This window comes from Mya arenaria, chromosome 5, assembly GCF_026914265.1.
Source record: "Mya arenaria isolate MELC-2E11 chromosome 5, ASM2691426v1".
Classification (NCBI taxonomy): domain Eukaryota; kingdom Metazoa; phylum Mollusca; class Bivalvia; order Myida; family Myidae; genus Mya; species Mya arenaria.
The window spans coordinates 58296818-58318363 of record NC_069126.1 but is presented as its reverse complement, the minus strand read 5'-3'; the positions used below and the strand labels follow the sequence as shown (position 1 = coordinate 58318363).

Genomic DNA, 21546 nt, shown 5'->3' with positions numbered 1-21546 from the left:
TCCCCTTTTTCACCAATTGAAATATTACCCAAAATGTCTTGGTTTAATTTAAACATTAGGCTATGTTAAATTCATCTTGCTACTAACTTTCCAAACTACTTGGAATCTTCATACTAAGTATTCTTGTAACCCCTAACAAACTTGAATTAGAAGCAGTTTTTAAGACCAAAATCCAATTTCTTTGAATACATTCTGATTCCCAGAATCAGATAAAAAACCTTTAGTAGTTTTTATTAATAAAGTTCCAAAATATTGGAGATAATTAATGATTGCACAAGTTAACACCCTTTTTATGATTTTATTTTCTCATAGAAAACAACCTAATTCAGTTTGACTACTAATATATATTATCGTTATTATGTCACAATTTACCTACGTGTTTCCAATCCACTTCTTCTTGAAAAATATTCTTGTGTGGTTACACTGTCAATTTATTCTCTTCATTAATTATGACTATAATTAAATAATTGGTATAAATAACTAGCACTCTGCAAATCTCTTTCTCCCCCGCTTGCAAGATTTGTCTACAAATTACATATACCAAGTTCTTGGTAATTCAATGTTTCATCTATATTTATATCACAAAATTATCAATAATGTAGAAAAGCTATTCCAAACACTTCTGAAACTTATTCGAACAATTATTCTATCCGACACTTGTTGTTGTTGTTGTTTTGTTTGTTCACACAGAGTAGTATTTAGTAACATATTATATCCAAAACTTGGATTTTTTTGTCACCGAGTAGTATTCACTGACAATTACTTGTAATTTGTCAGACAGCCAATATCCAACAAATTGGATGTGAAGTTTATTTTAAAACTTTTAACTTACTTCACCGTCAAAAGTCAGCAACTGGCGACCTCAGGTGTAGGAGAGCTGAATATACTCAAACTTATGGCGATGAACATGCCACTTCCGGTCAACGAAAACGTCACTTCCGGTTAATGTCGGAATTTCATATGCATGAAATACGCACTAATTATACAATACATGCATCAAAAATATGTCAATTAAAATTTTACATTGCAATACAAATATATGAAAAAAGAAATTTCAACGGAAACATTTCAAAATATCAAAATTTCAAATTCTGAAATAAAATTGGTCTCAATTGCATGTCAAACACAATTTATTAATTCAATGTAATCACAACATTACACTGATCAGTTATTGCAATACATTGTGTATTACAATATGAAAATACAACGGAAGCCTGTTCCGATAAATTTTAAAGTGAAAGTGAAAGTATCAGAATATTAAATCCTGAAATAACTAACCAACATATCAAAAATGGCCAAATCAATTGCAATTCATAAATATTACATAAAACAAATGTACTCTCAACATGTCAATGAGAAACAATTGCAATAAAATGGTTTTGAATATCTTCAAATACAATATTTTGTAAAGGATGATGATGGATGTAAAAGTGATACGTTAATGTACGTCAGGTCTCAGTCGTCGTCGGTCAAAGCATGTATATTTCCTGTTAGACGGTTCCATACATAAGATTCTATTAGACTTGTTATTTAAATAGATCATAATAGATAAAATGACTGGTTCCCAGATTAATACAACATTACCAAATATAACATATCATGTAATGCATTACATGTTTCATGCTTATCATGATATGTACGTTTGTGTTTATGGTTTAGTTTCGTTAAGGCTCTTGCCTTGTGCCTCTAATTTGGGTTTATATTTGAACGTCTGACTACTGGGTAAGAGCAGTAGTTTTCATTGCTTTAGTGATATGAATTTCGTTTAAATCGTATGTGAACGATACATTGTAATACTTTCTTACCAAATGTTGATATTTATTGTGATGTACTGTATAAGTGGAATGCATAGCATATACACCAATTTTCGTATTGCCTTATAAATATTTACCACCTTCTTATGTTATCATTAATACTTTGGATGTTTGTACGATTCAGTCTGTTAACGACGCATTAATCAGTAAGCTGGTTCTGTGCACAATGAAGCTGACTATTTATTTTAAGAATGCTTTTAGTTATACTCTTACTGGCGAGATATGAAACTATATAAAAAAGAGACTGGTTTGTCTAAGACTGTACACATGCTGGAAGCTTTGAATTTGCTTAATATGTTCTTAATCATTTTTTATATATGTTATAAACGCAAAATGTGTGAATTTATTATAACGTGTTGTTTACAGTTGGTATAACTGCGCTGTCTATGGTTTCCCCGGCGGTCAGCTCCGTCTCTGTCATAGATAACACGGCTCGGCAGTTCCGGTGTGAGACGTCTGCCGGGAATCCCCTGGCCACCGTGGAGTGGTACAAGGATAACGGTACACAGGACAGGGCGGATGACATTCTGATTACTACCGGGACGGAGACAGACACTAGAGCAAGTGGTACTCTCATTGTGACTTTCGGTAAAGTGACGTTGACTGTGCAGAGAAGCGATCATGAAGTGGGTTTTTCTGCAGGGCAAACAACGGTGGAGATTGGCTTTACTCATCCAGCGTTTACTTAGATGTTCAGTGTAAGTGTGTAATGTTTGGACTTATGGTCACATATTTTGTATACTTGCCTATTAAAGAAGATACAGACAGGACGTGTATTACAGAGCAAACAATGGCCATGCCTTCCTGTATGCTTAAAATTATGTCAATGGTGTTCAAAATACTAGGTAAGTATCTACACTGTTTGACTTTTATTCACCTTCCGTGTATGCTTAGTAATCAGGGGTGCGTTTCACATAGATTTGCAATTATCGTAAATTTACGATCATTATAACGACCAACTGAACGATAATCATAAAGGCGTTTCAGAAACGTTTCGTAAACTATCCGGTCGTACGTTAAAATAACGATAAAGTACAAAGTTAAGGCGAGTAATAAAATCTGAAGTGAAATAATAAAAGAACTACTACTGCTACTGCTACTGCTACTGCTGCTGCTGCTGCTGCTGCTGCTGCTGCTGCTGCTGCTGCTGCTGCTGCTGCTGCTGCTACTTCTACTACTACTACTACTACTACTACTACTACTACTACTACTACTACTACTACTACTACTCCTACTCCTACTACTACTACTACTACTACTACTACTACTACTGCTACTGCTACTACTGCTATTACTACTACTACTACTACTACTACTACTACTACTACTACTACTACTACTACTACTACTACTACTACTACTACTACTACTACTACTACTACTACTACTACTACTACTACTATAGTAGAAACGTCAATGTAGCAATACCTTTTCAAATAAAATGCTGATCTATATACACAGTTCTTTTTTTTCTAGATTCTAGACCTTTTTTGTCTAAACATTTGACATTGAAATGGGTGCTTGCTAGTGAATACTATTAAACAATAATGAATATGATTATTTTTCTGCCGTGAAACCCGGCAGTCCATAGAAAAGTGCTTGTAATTATGATGAAAATTGGACAGCAACTAATTACGATTGGTTTCAGGCCGCTAAGTTGTTATACTTTAAATTCGTCTTTGATATGTGAAATATGAAATCACCGGTACTGTGCATGCATTTTAAAGTAAATGCAAACGTGCAGCATGGTGCTGATGATGATAGTAACGATGAGGCGACGACAACGACGATAATGGTAAAATAATAATCATAATTAAAATACAAAGAATACGACGAGTAAGTTGATGATAGTAATAATGATGATGCGACGACAATAATAATGATGCGACGACAACGATAACGAAGATTATAATTATAATGATACTAATGATGACAATTCATAAATCAATCTTTTTTGTGTCAAACGTTGTAATTACTGTTAAATAAACAACATTATTTTAAATCTATTGATAATACTTTCATGTTATGACCTACACTGAAGTAATAGAGAATACTAGGTTAGTGCCGTGGATGGAGGAAATTTATCGTGGCTGAGCCAGATAAAATTTCTCCATCCACGCGCTTACCAAGTATTCTATTTATCCTGTTACTTTATTTTATTAATTAATTAAGTATCTTTAAAAATAAGGGGGGCAACTGTTTTTTCCTGTTGACGTTATCACAATTGGTATCCATGTTTAAATTACTCCCAAAATAGTTCTCAAAACTGTTCAACTTTTTTCAATAGGTTTATATTCAAGTCATTGCATTTTAATATGTCAATATCAATTCAAACCATAAAAAAAGCTTTTAAAGGTGCGTAAACATGGATCAGTCTCCAAACATTATCTGATGATGTAACAATTATTCCGCAAGTCAGTGAGTACAGTACACAGGTCATATTTAAGATCATGAATGTTTACAAACAACGCCACATGGATTTAATTCATGTTGATGGTGTTGGATGTTCAGAACTACATCGGTAAAGAGATAATTCATTTCTGTTGTAAGTGAGATTTTGTCATTCACCACAGAAATGGAATAAACTATCGACGAGTAACACAGTTTCCAGCATTTGCGGGTGGATTAAGATTTTCACAGATTTTTAGGTCGATTGTTTTGCCAGTGTCATTATTATGCAGATTGGTTGGAGTTTATGGACGAGTGATTGTATTGTTCGATTGGTTGCGTTCTATTGAAAAGATACTGAAACAGTATTCATGCTTTTCCTCTGAAGTTAAACAGCATGTGGTCTACTATCCTAATAAACTAAAGTTTACACGGCACCTTGTTATTTGACCGATTTGTCTGCAAGTGACAGGATAATACACTTAATGCACCAAATTGTGTTTAAAGATATGCTTGTCAAAGTAAAAAAACAAACAATTTATTTGTATTCAGAAATATAAAAAACATTTACTTAACTTCTGTAAAAAGATGAGCGTTTCATTAAAATTAAACCCATGGCATATTACATGGACAACCATTGTAGTGTGTGTTTTGATAAATATTATCATAGGATTGAATACATATTTCATTTAAATTTTCCTTTATAATTCAAAAAACTGTTTAAATGGTTGGTGGAAGAAATGTTCAAATGGATATCACAGTTGACCTTGTATAAATAATATGAACTAAGGCGCTGCCTCTACGGGCTTGAAGTGCTATTGCCGGACACTTTAAGTTTACATAATGACTAAGTGAAACATGCTAGGAGTAAAAGGGAAACGTTTTATTGTATATGTTAATAAAACTTTTTAAATAACAAGCAGTTCTGTTGCTGTTAGCAATTTATTTAGTGTATACGCAACAATCTTCAATAATAGTGTATACATTATATATAATGAATTACAATGCAGTTTAGAGTTATTCTTCTTAATTAACTTAAATAAAGCTACTATGCATTTGAGATCAAGTACACAAACGCATTTAAGGAATATGTTACAAACAGAAAATAAATAAAAACAAGAGCTGTCACAAGAGACAGCGCGCTTGACTATAATGCCGCTTTTCGGTGTATGGACTGAAAAGTTTTGGAGAAACATGCATTGATCACTGTTATATTAGATTTCAATGCAATACATGATGTGCTGAGATATTTACATAAATTGAATTGGAAAATATTTGAGGTGGTACGCAAACTTTAAAATAAATTGTAAGTTGAAAAAGGGGCATAATTTTGTGAAAATGCTTGATAGAGTTACCTCCTGTGTACAGGTTGGGGGCATAATGGTGAACAAGCGTGCAAAGTTTCAAAGCCAGATGTCAATGGACTTTGAAAATATTTGAGGTGGTACGCAAACTTACACGTCAATTCTAAGTAAAAAAGGGGCATAATTCTGTCAAAATGCTCGATACAGTGACCTCCTCCTGTGTACAGGTTGGGAGCATGATGATGAACAAGCGTGCGAAGTTTCAAAACAGTATGTCAATGGACTTTGAAAATATTTGAGGTGGTACGTAAACTTTAACGTAAGTGCTAATGCTGACGCTGACACTCGGGTGACTAGCATAGCTCTCCTTATTCATCGAATAGTCAAGCTAAAAATAATCACATATCAATAATGTTGCACTGAAGTATATTACAAGCAGGGGTAATTATAATTTTAACTAGAATTGAATGGGCAAAAATCTATTTAAATATGATGGTAAAACATGGCAAAATATTTAATCAATTACTAATAATTTTGATTGTATATGAACAATATGTAGCCAAGCAGCTCTGGAAAATTGTCTGCAAAATATCTCAGTGAGAATACAGAATATATTCTTATTTGTTTGTTACAAAAACATACACCATATCCCGCCAAAAAAGTTAATTATGAACAAATGTGTTGTTTAGATTTTAAGGGCAAATACAATTCTGCTTTAAATTCAGAATTATCTTAAAGATGCTTTCAATAAACTTTAAAATAATTTGTGTTTGCAATGACAAATCTGACAAACATCATGTCTAATGATCAAAATTATCTAAATTTCAATTAATTAATATTGTAAACAGCATTGCTAAAATCAGGTATAAACCAAAAGACATGTGACAGTTAAATATGCAGCAACACATGTATTTTTTACAGATCACCAACAGTGACCTTTGTGTCTTGCTTTTTGATAAAAAGGTTGTTGTTTTTTACATCTGGTGGGAAATAAAATTGTATGAATAAATTAATGTTAAAATGTTCTAACTTTTAAAGGTCCAATATGTTATGACCTCTTATGAGGTATATTCTAAATGAAGCATGAAAATAGTCAAAACCAATTGTTCATATCATGGGACTTTCAAGACCCAGTGTATTAAAGATTAAACTTATCAAGGTGTAATTACAAACAAATGACTTCTAACCCTCACATAATGTTTAACCCACAGAGTGATCTAAAAAGAAATGATAAATTGCAATAACAATCAACATTCAACACTGCTGAAAATCACAGGCATCTGAATCATTGTTTGTCACTAAAATGTTGTTTAAAACCATTTTGGGTACATACAATGAGATAAACAACACATCTGAAGATATTTGGTGTCTTTGATATACAAAAAAGAAACAAGGTATGTAACTCAAACTTACCCGATTTCACGGTAGAGTCCAGTTTTATGCAAATTTCTCAACCAACATAAAAACAATCCATTTTTAAATAAGTGACATGGAAAGAAGAGTCAATTACCTTTTAAATGGTGTGCGATATGTTGGTATAACTATATTGTCTTTAGACAAACAAGCATAATTCAATGTCCAATTCTCGTGTTTTTCTTTAGTCGGAAAGAGTACAGCAAATTCAAATCGTCAATTTTCCCCGTGTAAACAGTACTAAAAACAGACCTATTGAAGTTATTTTATGCTTCAGCGTACAGATAAATTAATTCCATTCCTTTATATCACAATAAGACTAACACCACAGTTTAAGAAACAACCGTATCAGTCTTCAAATTAAATCCACTTTAAAATTTTGTTTGAGGCGGACATTTTCCTGACAGCGCTCAGATGTTTCTGATCAACCTCCAAAGAAGAGTATTTGACCCATCCAAGCTTGTGTGGCTCACATTCAAGCCGGGACAAAGATGTTAAATGTACATGTCAATGACATCATCTGGGCGCTTGTGGGTAAAATGGCCAGCTGCCTACGAAATTTAAAGAGGATTTAGTTTAAAGACTGATACAGTTGTTTCTAACATTGTGATGTTAGGGTTTTCGTGATATTATGGAATGGAATTAATTTATCTGTACGCTGAAGCATAAAATAACTTCAATAGGTCTGTGTTTAGTACTGTTTACACGGGGAAAATTGACGATTTGAATTTGCTGTACTCTTTCCGACTAAAGAAAAACACGAGAATTGGACATTGAATTATGCTTGTTTGTCTAAAGACAATATAGTTATACCAACATATCGCACACCATTTTAAAGGTAATTGACTCTTCTTTCCATGTCACTTATTTAAAAATGGATTGTTTTTATGTTGGTTGAGAAATTTGCATAAAACTGGACTCTACCGTGAAATCGGGTAAGTTTGAGTTACATACCTTGTTTCTTTTTTGTATATCAAAGACACCAAATATCTTCAGATGTGTTGTTTATCTCATTGTTTGTACCCAAAATGGTTTTAAACAACATTTTAGTTACAAACAATGATTCAGATGCCTGTGCTGAAAATATATTCGAAATTTAGCACCTATATAGAATATACAATAAAAGTAATAAAGTCAGTGATATTGTTGGAACACACCCAAATTAGAACCCAGTGAAAAACTGTCAGCTGAGCTCACTAAGCACTATTTCATATATTTTTTATATTTGTTGAGTGTACCAGCCAATAGAGCAAGACCAAATTTCAGTTCCAAAACCATTTATATATTAAAACAATTGAAACAATTAAAATGATTATATTATATAATTTATACAGAATGACATCATGAGGCTATTAAACTATTCACATATGTTAATATGCACAAATTAAGGCACAGTTATCTACTATTAATTTATATAGATTTGAAAAAATGCTTGCAATATGTACAGTGTCAAATTATGTTGATAAAATTCAGTGTTCTCAAAAGCACAATCTATGTTTTCTGTACTGACAGCTGGATCTTCAACGTTTAACATATATCAGTTCAACAACATTCAGTGATCTTGGATTCACTGACAGTTAAGACACCATAACTATTATGTATACGTCGAACTGGTGTCTTCTTGAAAAAAATCATGAATAAAAGAAACCGAACAAACCATCAAAATCTGAAAGTATCTGGTTTTAAATGCTAAATATGGCACAAAATTAACAGAACAGAGTTTTGCAATTGTCTATACGTTGCTCAATTATTACATATTTGCTGTAAATGTCACATTTTGTATAATTTATTCACACAAACAAGTTTGACAGGGGTGACTAACATCTGCATTCTCTTGAAATATGGGATTCTGTGCTGCATCCAGTTTCAAATTGTTTGACAACTTCAGGCTGCTGGCACATCATAATCTGAAAATAACATAAATGCAATGTTTTTAACAGAATAAAAGTACTAACTACTACTGTGAAGGTATACCAGTTAACAATCATTTGAGGCGTACACACTTCTTTATGTAGTCATAAATTTGATATAGTCACATATGGTGATAATTAAAGAAGTCCAACTTCAACACAAATTATTTATTTATGAAACAACGTTTCGGCCATTCAGCTTTCATCAGGTTGTATGTATATAATGAACAGGAAATGACGTCAACATCAAATGACGTCAACGTTGATAACGTTGATATAGTCACATAATGATAGTCATAGTGTAATTTGACGGATTCAAAGATCAAGCCAAAATAGATGAAATATATTATGTTTGAATATTTTGCAATGAGTTTTAAACAACTCCAAGGTAACTGACTACAAAGAAGCATTTTGGAGGAGTCAGAAATGCACTTGCTTAGAATCTCTTCTTACTTGAAGACATTTTCCATTCTCTGGAGTTGGTATGGAATTCCAGACAGAACTATCTTGAGCAGGATTTTTTGTCCATAAAGGTCCTCTCGAGCTTCAGCAACCAGGTGGCTATAAAAAAAACACAATACATTTGTGCTTTTACAGAATGTTGAAATGTATTAAGAAGTATTGAGGGATAATTCAAAAACCTGAAATTTATAAAAAAAAGCAAACAAAATAGTTCATTAGAAAATGATATAATCTCATGGCCGTGACCGGAAATAATTTACAACCAGCATGAAACAATGTTATTTAGGAATGAAACAAACAGAAAAGATAAACTTAAAAGATTCAAACCCGCTACAGTTTGGATACATTTCCATAAAGTGATTGTGAAATACTAATAATTTACCGCATGATGTATAATCTAATTTGAGTTCGGCTGGCTGGTCTGTCATCATCCCCATCTCCAACCTGTTGCAAACAATAACAAATTAATAATAAGTTATTAAGGAATTGGATTACTAAAACATGTCTACTATACCTGGTTGATGTAATTACTAAAAATCATATTTTCATAAGGACATTCACTAAAGGCTTCGAGTTGGGTTGGTGAAGCTGGCATTTATGCACCAGTCAAAATTCGAGGGGTGAATGCGAAAAGGTTCTAAGTGACATTAAGTAAAGAAGCAGAAAGAACCTTTTCGCTTTTACCCCTCAATATGTACCCCCCCCCCAAGGTCCAGGGAATAGCAGGAACTTTGACTTCCGGTCAAGCCAACCCCGGCTAAAATCTCCGCCCTGAGGGGACGAACAAATGGTCAAATCCCTGCCAAATGCCCCCGCACCCATGGGACTCTTGGTAGGCCCATTCCCCGCTATATTTTGCGCAAAGACAAAACCACCGCATTAATCCAGCACTGCGGGACCACCTGAAAGTTAACTAGAGCTCAAGGTGATTAATACCCCCGAACGCCGCCCTGATATGAAATTGCAGTCATCTATTTGGAAAGTCAACCTATACATGACAACTTTATTTTATGGACTATTGTCATTGTAATTTGCTAAAATAGTGTAATGATTCATGTACACTGAACTCCTTCCCATTGTGCTGTACCATTGTATAAAGTTTTACTACATTCCATCCGGTATATTTTAAGTTATGCTCCGGACAAGAAAAAGTAACAAAGGGCAATAACTCTGTAATTGGCTGAAATAGAATTGCGGTTCCTATACACTGCACTTCCTCTCAATATGATCTATCACTGTATGAAGTTTTATTAAATTCCATCCAATAGTTTTCAAGTTCTTATCCGGACAAGAAAAAATAACAAAAGAAAGTAACTCGGTAATTAGCTGAAATAGAATTAAGTTTTCTATACACTGCACTTCCTCTCATCATGATCTATCACTGTATGAAGCTTTATTAAATTTCATCAAATAGTTTTTAAGTAATGCTCGGGACAAGAAAAACGTATTAAAGGCCATAACTCTGTAATTAGCTAAAATAGAGTTATGGTTCTTGTGCAATGCACTTCTCTCATTGTGCTTTACCATTGTATGAAGTTTCAATAAATTCCATAGAGTACTTTGCAAGTTAATGTCTGGAAAATAAATTGACAGCAAAAAAAACAAATAAAGGGCAATAACTCAGTAATTAGCTAAATTAGAGTTATGGTTCTTGAACACTGCACTTCCTCTCATTGTGCTTTACCATTGTATGAAGTTCCAATGAATTCCATCCAGTCCTTTTCAAGTTATACTCCAGACAAAAAAAGTAACAAAGGGCAATTACTCAGTATTAAGCAAGAATAGAGTTATGGTTATTGTACACGGCACTTCCTCTCATTATGCTCTACCAATGTATGAAGCTTAATCCAATTCCATCCAGTAGTTTTTAAGTTTTGCTCCGGACAAAGTTCCAACGGACCGACCGACAAACCGACCGACCACAGGGAATAAATATTATTAAAAGTTAGAAAAAACATAACACATGATAGTATTTAACAGTTTTTTCCATTGATTTTTAATTGAATTGTCACTGACATGGAGTGCTGACATGAGAAAATAGTAACTAGAATATTTTTTACTTCTTATATTGATACTTATTGTTCTGGGTGGTGAAAGTTATATTCACAGATTTCCTAAACAAAGATGAAGTCTACAGATGCAACCTCATATTTGACAGTTTATACATTATTTAGTTTTTGTATTGGATGAAAGAATCAGCTTATTTTTGTATCATTACAAAAACAGATCTCAAATGTATGAAAATGTCCCTTGAATTACATTTTTCCTAAAACATTATTAAGTAACAGGGCTTTTTCTGCCCAATTTGGGAAAAAGACCCTAAACATTTTGGATAATTTTGCGTCGTGAAAATGCTGAAATTGGGAAAATTATCTGTTAAAAGAATATAAGTATTTACCATGGCCGAGAGTGTAAGATAGGTTCATTCCGACCCGAGCGTAGAGTGTTTTGCGGAAACGAGGTTTACCGAGTTTCCGCTAAACACCCTGCGCGAGGGTCGGGATGAACCTATCTTACACGAGCGGCTATGGTAGATGCTTTTTCTCCCACTTCAGTTAAACAAAATTAAGTAAAAATGTACTTTTTGCTGGAACTCTTTTGTGCTTAGTGAAAATAATTGCGTATGGATATGCGATATCACGTGGTTGTCATGGATATGCACGTAATGATCCCGTTAATGTTAATAGTCAAATCGGTCTTTTTAAATAGTTCTAAGGAGAATGAATCATTATTTCTTGAATGGTGCGTGAAAACTGTTTGATGGTGACATTTGAAGCGAGAAATAATTAATTAGCGTTCTATATATTACCATAAGACAAGATTTCCTTGATGCTACTGACGACAGTCTTCAACAAGGGAGGTAATTACAATGTGGTGACCATTAAAAAGGAGTTCCATACTGGCATTTTATCTTCGCCCGTGGGCAAGATAAGAATATCTAGCATGGTTAAATTATGGGATCTACTTATCTGAGGTGGGAGAAAAAGCTGTCTAGTCTCCTGCAAATTAGGAAATGATTTTATATTTGTTTTATTCCCTTTAATAGAACCAAAATGGCTGAAATATCAATCCTTGGGTGTAAATATATATTGCAATTAATCAATCATGACAGATAATATTTCATACAGATATATCTGAATGTGATAAAAATCAATGATATCAGAGTACAATTATCAAAAAAACTTTACATCACATAATTTATTAGGATGTTGAAAATGAACCAGTACATTTTAAAAGACTTTCCAAAAAAACATTTCTGAAGATTGGGAAAAACATCTTATATTTTGCTTAGGGAATGGCAGGGGCGGATTCAGGAATTGACGTTAGAGGGGGCGTAACTTAGGGGCGCACATTTTGACATGTGCCCCTCCCTCAGAATCGAAAGTATATGGCATTAACTGTTTGTATGGGGATTTGGGGTTACTCCCTCATGAAAATTTTAACAATATGTAGTTGGAAATGGTGCATTATGAGCTTATTTTATTACCTTTGTTTCTCTCATATTGATGAAAACAGTAAACTTGTTTGATTTTAAAGGGGGCACACGCCGACTGCGCCACCTCTTAATCCGCTAGTGAATGGGTCCGAAAGTCGAACCCGTGGGTAGTATAGAAAAAGCCCTGAGTAAGTACTACGCTTTTAGCCATGAGACATATTTTTATACTAAATAAATTCCAATGAAACTGTCCAATATGTATCTAAAACTCACATTGGCAGCTAGATGGTTTATGAAAGGGCTAGACACCAGATGGTCAAAAAATCAGCAAATATATTATTTCCCAGTTCATATTGTGAATATTTAGCATACATGTAAAAGTGGCTTGATAGGAACAGACTCATATACTGACAATATTTTTAAATCAACAGGTATTTATATGGTACACAAACAGTTAATTTTAAATTGGTAAAACACAAAAAACAGCGAAAGAAGCATTGCGCCATTAGCAAAGGTTTTCACTATTTCTTTTTTCTTGCAACTGTACAATCTGGTGTCCCTTAAAGTTGCACTCCGACAGATTTAACGTTTTGACAACTTTCTTATTTTTGTCTTTTAACAAGCCAATTTTTGTGTAAATGCTTGGACACAAAAAGACTGCTGACAAAAAAATTGATAGCAGATGTTTATATCTTATTTCAAAAAAATATTTTTTTTTTTCATTTTCTTAAACCATTGGTAACGTTTTAAAAACATAAAACATTAATGCATCACAGTCAAATGTAACCACGCCCCCCCCCCCTCAGGTCGGGGTCTAGCGGGGATTTTGACATTCGGTTCAGCCAACCCCGGGTAAAACGAACTGGTGGTAAAACCCCGGCCAAATGTCCCCGCACCCCAGAGACTGAATATAAGGCCCAATATCCGCTAAATTTAGCGCTAAGACAAAACCACCAAGGTCACCCGGCCCTGTGGAGCCACCTGGAAAGTAAAAACACGGCCGATTTCCCCGGCTATCCCCGGTATACCCCCGGACCTGCTGAGGGGGGGGGGGGCGTGGTTACAATTGACTAGTGCGTAATTTAAAGGAAATATAAAAATCTGCAATCAGATCTTTTATCAGCAATCTTTTATTATTGGTTTGCAGATATTTACGCAAAAATTTGCTCTTTCCAAGGCAAAAAAAAATAAAATGCAAAAACGGTAAATCTGTGAGAGTGCAGCTTTAAATTCAATCACTGAGAAATGAAAATACATGACATGAATAGGATCATAGCTCCACCTGCTAAATTGTTATTTTTTATTGTCAGAATTTGAATTTATCCATTTAAGTACAATTGGGACAGAAATATGTACGACAATTGCAGTGCTGTAACCCGGGACCCCTTTACTAACAGGGCGAGTTCTTCACCAACTGAGCTACTGAGATGCATTCACGTTTTCTGACAATCTAAATAAAGAGGATGGTACCATTACATAACCTATGTGCGATAACTTAAAGAAAAAATAAATAGTGAATTTGTTTCGTTTTAGTGTAAAATCCTGATGTACATGAATTTCACTGAGTGAGAATCAAAAGCTATATTTTAAGAGTAACAAACTGAAATATTTTGCGATCTATCACAAACATAATAATGTAATTTTAGACCCTAAAAGTGTATAAAATGGCATTCAATTATAATTATTGAAGTAGGGCAACAAATTATAATTTGTATACAAATGTTATATTATTTTGGTAATGATGTTGTTCAAATTGTGTCCCAGCCCTCTTAGCAGTCTGGCATTCAATATCTATTTGAGAGCTGGCTGAAATTTCAAACAGTAAAAACAAATATCAATATGTTTGAAACAGTGAAATATTATTTTTCTATTGTTTATAAAAGTCTATAAATCACAACAAAGCATATATAATAAAAATGTTTTGAATTTTGCTATGCCTATGCTTTACTTTATTAGAGGTAGCATTGTAAATGTCCTGTTAATTTTACATGAACAATATCGCTTTTTAAGTAATTCATATAGATTGTGTTTGAAGAAAAAATTGAGAAGAAAATATTTCTCGACCATATTCTATCTCAAGTCGAAACAGCAGTTAGGAAGAGTAAATTGCACACTGCACAAAGAAAAATATACAAGCATGTTAAAAACTTCTGAAAAATATTGCGAAAACCGCCACTGTTTTTGTGCTGAACTGATGACCCCGCATTTTCTGATTATATGCAGAAGAAAAAAGGTATTATAAACATTGCTTGTCGTGAGGGGAAACCCCTCCCGAACCCACCCCATTTAAATAAAATAATTAATTACTTAAATGTCATTTTTTACTTTGTAGGAAAGAGTTTGTCTAAAACTGTCTTGCATGCTTATACATGCCTTTAGCTGAATAATTTTGAAAAGAGGTTAACTTAAAGAAATTCTGTGCGGAAATATGTGCCAGTTTAAGCGAGACATGTCAATACATTTCATCTCGCCTAAAGTCATCCTTCTGAAAACCTTGGTAAAAAAACACCAGTAAGACGCTGTAGCTATAGTGTTATCATGTAATTCTGCCAAAAAGAAACGCTGCCTTTTATGCTGAAATCTCCCCCGGGTTCATAATCTATAATACTCACATTATTATGCTTGTTGAAACCAGGTCAAACATGCCAAATTTGATGGTTGTCGGGAGGGGAAACAAATTATGAATTACTAAACATTTGATTTCATTATTTGTGATGAAGTGGTTTTCTGTAATTTCATTCAAACATCTTTATTGCTTAAAGTTTTTGCGAGTCATCTGCCCCACTCTGCCATGACAAAAATATTAATTTTTATTTTATCATCTGTGAGACAGCCCCTATAATGGGCGACCGAGTCTAGCCTGTGTGACTGAGCTGCCCGTTTAACTCCGTAAGAGGGCTTGTAAAGACAAACGCTTCGCGTTTGTCTTCAAGCCCGTATAAATATTTGGAAAATATAATGTTAATGGCTTTTACAATGTACAGTCAAACTTATTTTTTTTTTGGTATTTCATTGCAACTTATGAGGTTAACACAAATGCCTAATTGCCTATGAAACAGTTTGAAGTCTTATGCTATGCTGGAATATGCAATTAATTTCAGGGTCTGTGTCAATATATATGTAGCTTAAAGTCTGCTTGGTCTAATATCTTCAATGTATGTTGATAAGCTTCGGGTGCGTATCGTGAAGACTGACCATGAGCATATTTCTTGGATTACTCAGTGGCCTGAAAGACAAAAAGTAATAATATCTTGTTCAATACAGCACAACATAATACAACAATACATTTATTAAAATGCCTTTTTATAGTGTACATATAACATAATTTACATTCCCCTTTTTGACTGAAATAGTGTACATATTTTATGAAAACTATTTTTAATTTAAGAAAACATTTAATATAAACTTTTAGGGTATGTTAGAAAACATGGAACACACCACCATCAGATTACTTCTGGAATAATGTTCATACCTAGTAATATCACATATGTTATACCAGTATACTGTTCAAACTAAGATGCTCAACATGGTATTAATTTAAAATTCATTTAATTGTATTATTCATAGAAATGTTTTATGTCCTATTGCATTTATCACTTCTAATCTACTTTTTATATTACCTAGCATTCCTGACAGTGATCTCCCAACAGCCTGTAATGATCAAACATAACAGATATTTAACAAGCAAAAAAACTAAATAATAGGAGAACATAGAATAACAATAAGCATCAGCACACAGCATTAACTGCAGATACATAATATGGTTTTGCAGGTTAATTACTAGTCCTTAAGACTATGTTTTTATTTGGATTATACCTCTATAATCATTCATAAAACAAGCATTATTGTTTATTCACATTATCCATACCTTTATTAAACATATGCCATGTAAGAGCACAGCATTTTCCATCAAGAGTACGACACCTTTTTGTCAATCTTTCATCTCAGTTTTTTTATTATAAACACGACATCAAATGGTATGACTGAAAAAGAAAAATGTAACTTTTGTCATTTGAATGATCACACGTGTACATATACTGCAAAGTTGTACAAAAGGAAAACAATTCATACTGTAAAAACAAGTAGCCTTTACGGGTGAAGATGAATTAAAATGATAACAATGTGACCCGATATTGTACATGGTATTTAACTATCCAATAACAGTATATTTACAGATTTATTATCAGATTTAGATGTGTATTAGGAACAATAAGAAAACAAATTTAATATTATATTATAAATGGTAACATTGTTTTAAATTTACTGACTACATGCACGGTAAAGGCCGGTGATATTACATCGAAATATGTTAATTGTACAGGCAATCCGAAAAAGATGAATATCAAAAAAAGGTTTTACAGGACATGTTAAACAGCAATAATAGCAAATCAAAATCTACACCATATTCCATGTTTAAGATGTACACAATGTCAGCACATTATATAAATATGACAAATAGTTTACATCTTCTACTGTAACAGTTAAAATTCTTTTTGGACAGATCGGCGGAAATAGAACATGTTCGTACTGTTTTTAGCTGTTTTTAGACATTGTTTGGAAATGCAACACCAGCGAGCGTGCTACACGCAACATTTAACACTCAAATGTTGAAAAAAGGTAAAAAATTACTTTGATATGGAGAAAATCTCCGCAATCTAGATCGTTAAGTTTACGAGTGCCTCCAGCCAGTCATAGGTTTACGATCAGAATTAACGATAAAGCAGGTTCACATTCTGTCTCTTAAACGGTGCAGAACGGTTATTTTGGTCATACGACCAAAATCAGCAAACGATCGTCCTTGAAATGCACTATTGATCCGGTAAATTATTTGTAAAATCCGATTAAATGAAACGAAACTTTCGATTTCTCGATAATTGATTGATTGAATTCACTTTCACTTTATTATATTCAACTGAATCAAACTTTATATTCATAGTAACTTTCTACCTACATTGTAAAATACCGCATCGCTATTTACAGATGAGACAACCCTTCACGTTTCTAGGGTTCCTCCCAAGTACGGGTAATATCCGGTCGTTTATCATTATTTGAAAACAGACTGTAATGAAACCGTATCGCAATTTACGAATAAGTCCACCACTCCGAACATGGGCTCCAAGGTAACATCCTTTGAACGGGTAATACCCGACCTTTAATCATTATCGTGGATATTACCATCGTTTAAACCGTACCGCTATTTACAGATGAAACTACAACTCCGAGAGTATCCTACAATGGTGCCGAGGTTACCTCCCATGTACTTGTGATATCTGGTCGTTCTATTATCCTTGTCTGCAACAGTACGGGGAACCCTACCCCCACTTACACGTGGACATACCCTGAAGGTGACTCATATGTTGGCCCAACACTCACGATGGACAGCGTACAGACAGCAGACGCCGGAGGTGTAACGTGTACAGCAATGAACACGTTGTCACCTACAGGAGGTACAGCGGTTGATAAGACACGAAAAACAACCATCACTCTTCAGGTTCTACGTAAGTGGGAATACTAGTTTATTCAAAAGAAAAAAAAGCCATCTCATACAAACACTTCTGATATAACTGTGAGATAAATCGTGTTATTTACTTGATTCCAATGGTGGTTGCATCAAAACGTTAACGAAATGATTTTGAAACAGTTATATTTCTACGGAAAAAGATCTTTCTCAACTGCTTACCAATATACTCCATTAACTGTTTTTGAATTTATTGATCTATCGAAAGGGCAACATTCACCCATTATTTTAAGAGAAGAAATTAATGTTTTACGGCTTAAACTGTTACTAACGGTTTAAGATGAAATGCATAAAACACTTATTTTGGAACAAAAATATAAATATCTTTCACCTGATATTTTCTCTGCAGTCTTTTATTACTGGTTTTCAGATATTTATGCAAAAAGATTGATCGTTCCATGACAAAAAAATAAGTTGTCAAAACGTTCAATCTGTGAGAGTGCAGCTTTAAGATGAGGGTTAGTGCAAAACCCCTCATATAAAGCATGACAATTTCTTTTTCTTTATCCTAAATCGTGTCATAAAATATTTAAATGTTATCGAAAAACTGCTGTAAAGGTTGACTGAATTAAGGATTATACATTTTCATTTTCATTTTAATCACAAAAGTCACATATTCTAGTTTTTTAAATAAAAATCAGGGTCCGAATATTTGACTTAGCCTTTCCTTTGCCAAAACTAAGCGCTGAGAATATCAACGAGAAAGGTACACGCACTCAGTAGTTGTAGCTGCAAGCACCAGATACTGCTGGGACACAGGACACACATTTCGATAATCAGTTTTACCCTTGCATTTGTTAATTTTAAGTTTTATCTTTTTGAAATGGTAAATTCGTTAAAAGTGTATAGTAATATCATACAAATGATATATCTGCATATACCATATTGCACTTATGAACTTGATGTTGTCTAAGTCTTTTGGAATGGGATTTGTACTTAATTGGATATTTAATATTATTTGTCTTTGCATATGAGAGTACAACAATTCAATGCTATCTTCGTCTGCACATAGACGATATGTTTTTGAAGGTTTTTAGATATACTTCTCAAATATTAACATAATTCTCGAAAATACATTATATACTCGTATGTTCCATGTGATAGCGTTCTCGGCATCTTGAACGAAGTGTAAGCAGAGGATGTCCAGCTGTGTAAGGAAGGGTAGGTGGTCTGAGACCACGCAACACTCGTGATTAAGCACTATGTTGTTAAGAATAACTGACTGTAATGTACGGTTGACGACGTAGTCAAGCGGTTTTGGTGTTGGTTGATTTGTAAAAGATTCCTTGTTATTTGTTGGTACGACCATCAGGCTACTATCATTTTTTTTTTCATTGATTGTTTCAAACGATTTGCTTGTTAATTGTCCGATATGTTGGATGTGGACATCGGCATTCAGATCTCCACAGAAACAAACTTTGCATATAGTTCAAACATTCGATGTTATAATCGATATCATAGTTTACTAATGACATGTATACAGCGAGTATAAAACTGTCAAATTGTGTTTTTAATATGTTTAGGTCTGTTATGTTTGAGCAGTTTTTAATTACTATTGGTTTGGTCGAGCAAGATAATCATTAAACAGTTTGCTAGTCACTCCTTTGACTCATTTCGCGTTTTGATCAGGTTTTGGGGTTCTCGTACTTTCCATGTGAGTATACTACCGATTGTGTGCCCCATGGCTTGCTTGGCTCAATTTTGAAGTTACAAAAAGAAGGGGTGGTTGATCATTTTGTTGAACTATATAATGAGTGTCAACTTTAATATGTAAATGGTATATAGGATCATTCCCAGTTGCAAATGTAAATAAATATAAGGTAATTTCTTTAATATCTTAACGTAAATAGAAGTCCCTATCATCAATTAGCTTTTCACATAATTATATAAATCATTTGATCTGAGGTTTAGAATATTGAAACATGTTTTGTCTGCCGTGACTTCTTCAATGTTGACCTCGACCTTGTCCTCTTCGCTGTTGAATGTGACCCCTTTTTCCTTGACCATATCGTCATCTCAACCTAGTTTGGATTTGGCCTTCAAAACTCTACGTTGCTGCTTTTCAGATTTCAGTGTTACAATGACAACACCAGGGGTAGTTGTTATTCATGCGTTTAACTGCCTAAATCTGCACATCATGAACCTGTAAGCTATTGTTCACCAGTGGTTCTTTTTTATTCACGCTTTCCAGCAGCTTTCTTATAACAATGTTTTTGAATTTTTGCATATCTGAATTATTTCCAGATTGTATTATTCATAGAAATGTTTTATGTCCTATTGCATTTATCACTTACCAAGTGACCCAACTTCCCATGTCATCGTAACAATGCCATTTTGCAAATCAGCTTTCAAAGCGCCTAGTGACACACCTTGGAACTCGATCCGATTAATTGTTTGCCAGAGGTTATTTGTCAATATGCAGTTACTTATAGATAAGCCATCATCTGATTTTTGACTAATTGAAATGTTGAGTGATAACCAGCTTGAAGTTAATTTTCAAAAGTAGTTTTTGCCCACGGAGGAAACGGAGGATAAATACAAATACAAATACAAATACATTTGTATAGCGGAAAAGGTATTTTTCAATATTCGATTGCGCTTCACACAGTTCATGCGCTATTTTACACAAGGCTATATACAGTCATTTACACATAAAATCTGGTAGGCTCTTAATTATAAAACAGTCCAAACAAATAAGTTTTCAGTTCCTTTCTAAAAGTAGGTTCACTTTTAATGTGTTTTATGTCTCTATGAAGAGCATTCCACCATTTTGGCCACAACCACAACAAGTGATCTGTCAGCAATTCTGGTTCGGGTTCTTGGAACAATAAATTGAATGTCATCAGAAGATCTTAGTCTGTATTTTCCCGGAACACGGTTTAACAAAGACCTCAAATAAGATGGAGCTGTTCCCTGCACAATACGGAACACAATGACAAGAATTTTAAACATATTTCTTGCCCTCACAGGTAGCCAGTGAAGGGATTTGAGGACTTCGGTAGTTGGATGACCGTATGGTGTGTTGGTCGCAACTCTTGCTGCTTGGTTCTGAACTTTCTGAAGTCTGTTAATCTGATAGGCAGGGATTTCCGTAAATAATCCATTGCAAAAGTCAATATGAATGAATAAGCCCATTCACCATTATCTCTGTTGATTTTTGTGAAAGGTGTTTACGAATTTCTTTCAGATTTCTAAGCTGAGCATGCGCAATCTGACATTTTTTTCTGATATGCATGTCAAAATTAAGAGTACTTTCCATATGAACACCCAAATCTCTGACATTATAAACACATTTCACTGA

General features: G+C 33.8%; 1 protein-coding gene and 1 long non-coding RNA gene across 2 annotated transcripts in view; one reads left to right on the top strand and one right to left on the bottom strand.

Annotated features, from left to right (window-relative positions):
- Positions 1 to 21546, top strand: part of LOC128236075 (kin of IRRE-like protein 1) — a 57183-nt gene that overhangs the window by 8444 nt on the left and 27193 nt on the right. Inside the window, exons 3-4 of the mRNA XM_052950896.1 lie at positions 2181 to 2512; positions 17932 to 18225. Of these exons, the coding sequence (XP_052806856.1) occupies positions 18102 to 18225 (124 nt within the window). The 5' untranslated portion in view covers positions 2181 to 2512; positions 17932 to 18101. The remainder of the gene's footprint in view (positions 1 to 2180; positions 2513 to 17931; positions 18226 to 21546) is intronic.
- LOC128236076 (uncharacterized) lies at positions 15877 to 16770 on the bottom strand. Its single transcript, XR_008261252.1, has 3 exons — positions 16596 to 16770; positions 16348 to 16378; positions 15877 to 15953 (listed from the first exon to the last, which is right to left on the bottom strand). It is a non-coding gene; the product is annotated as an uncharacterized LOC128236076 (long non-coding RNA).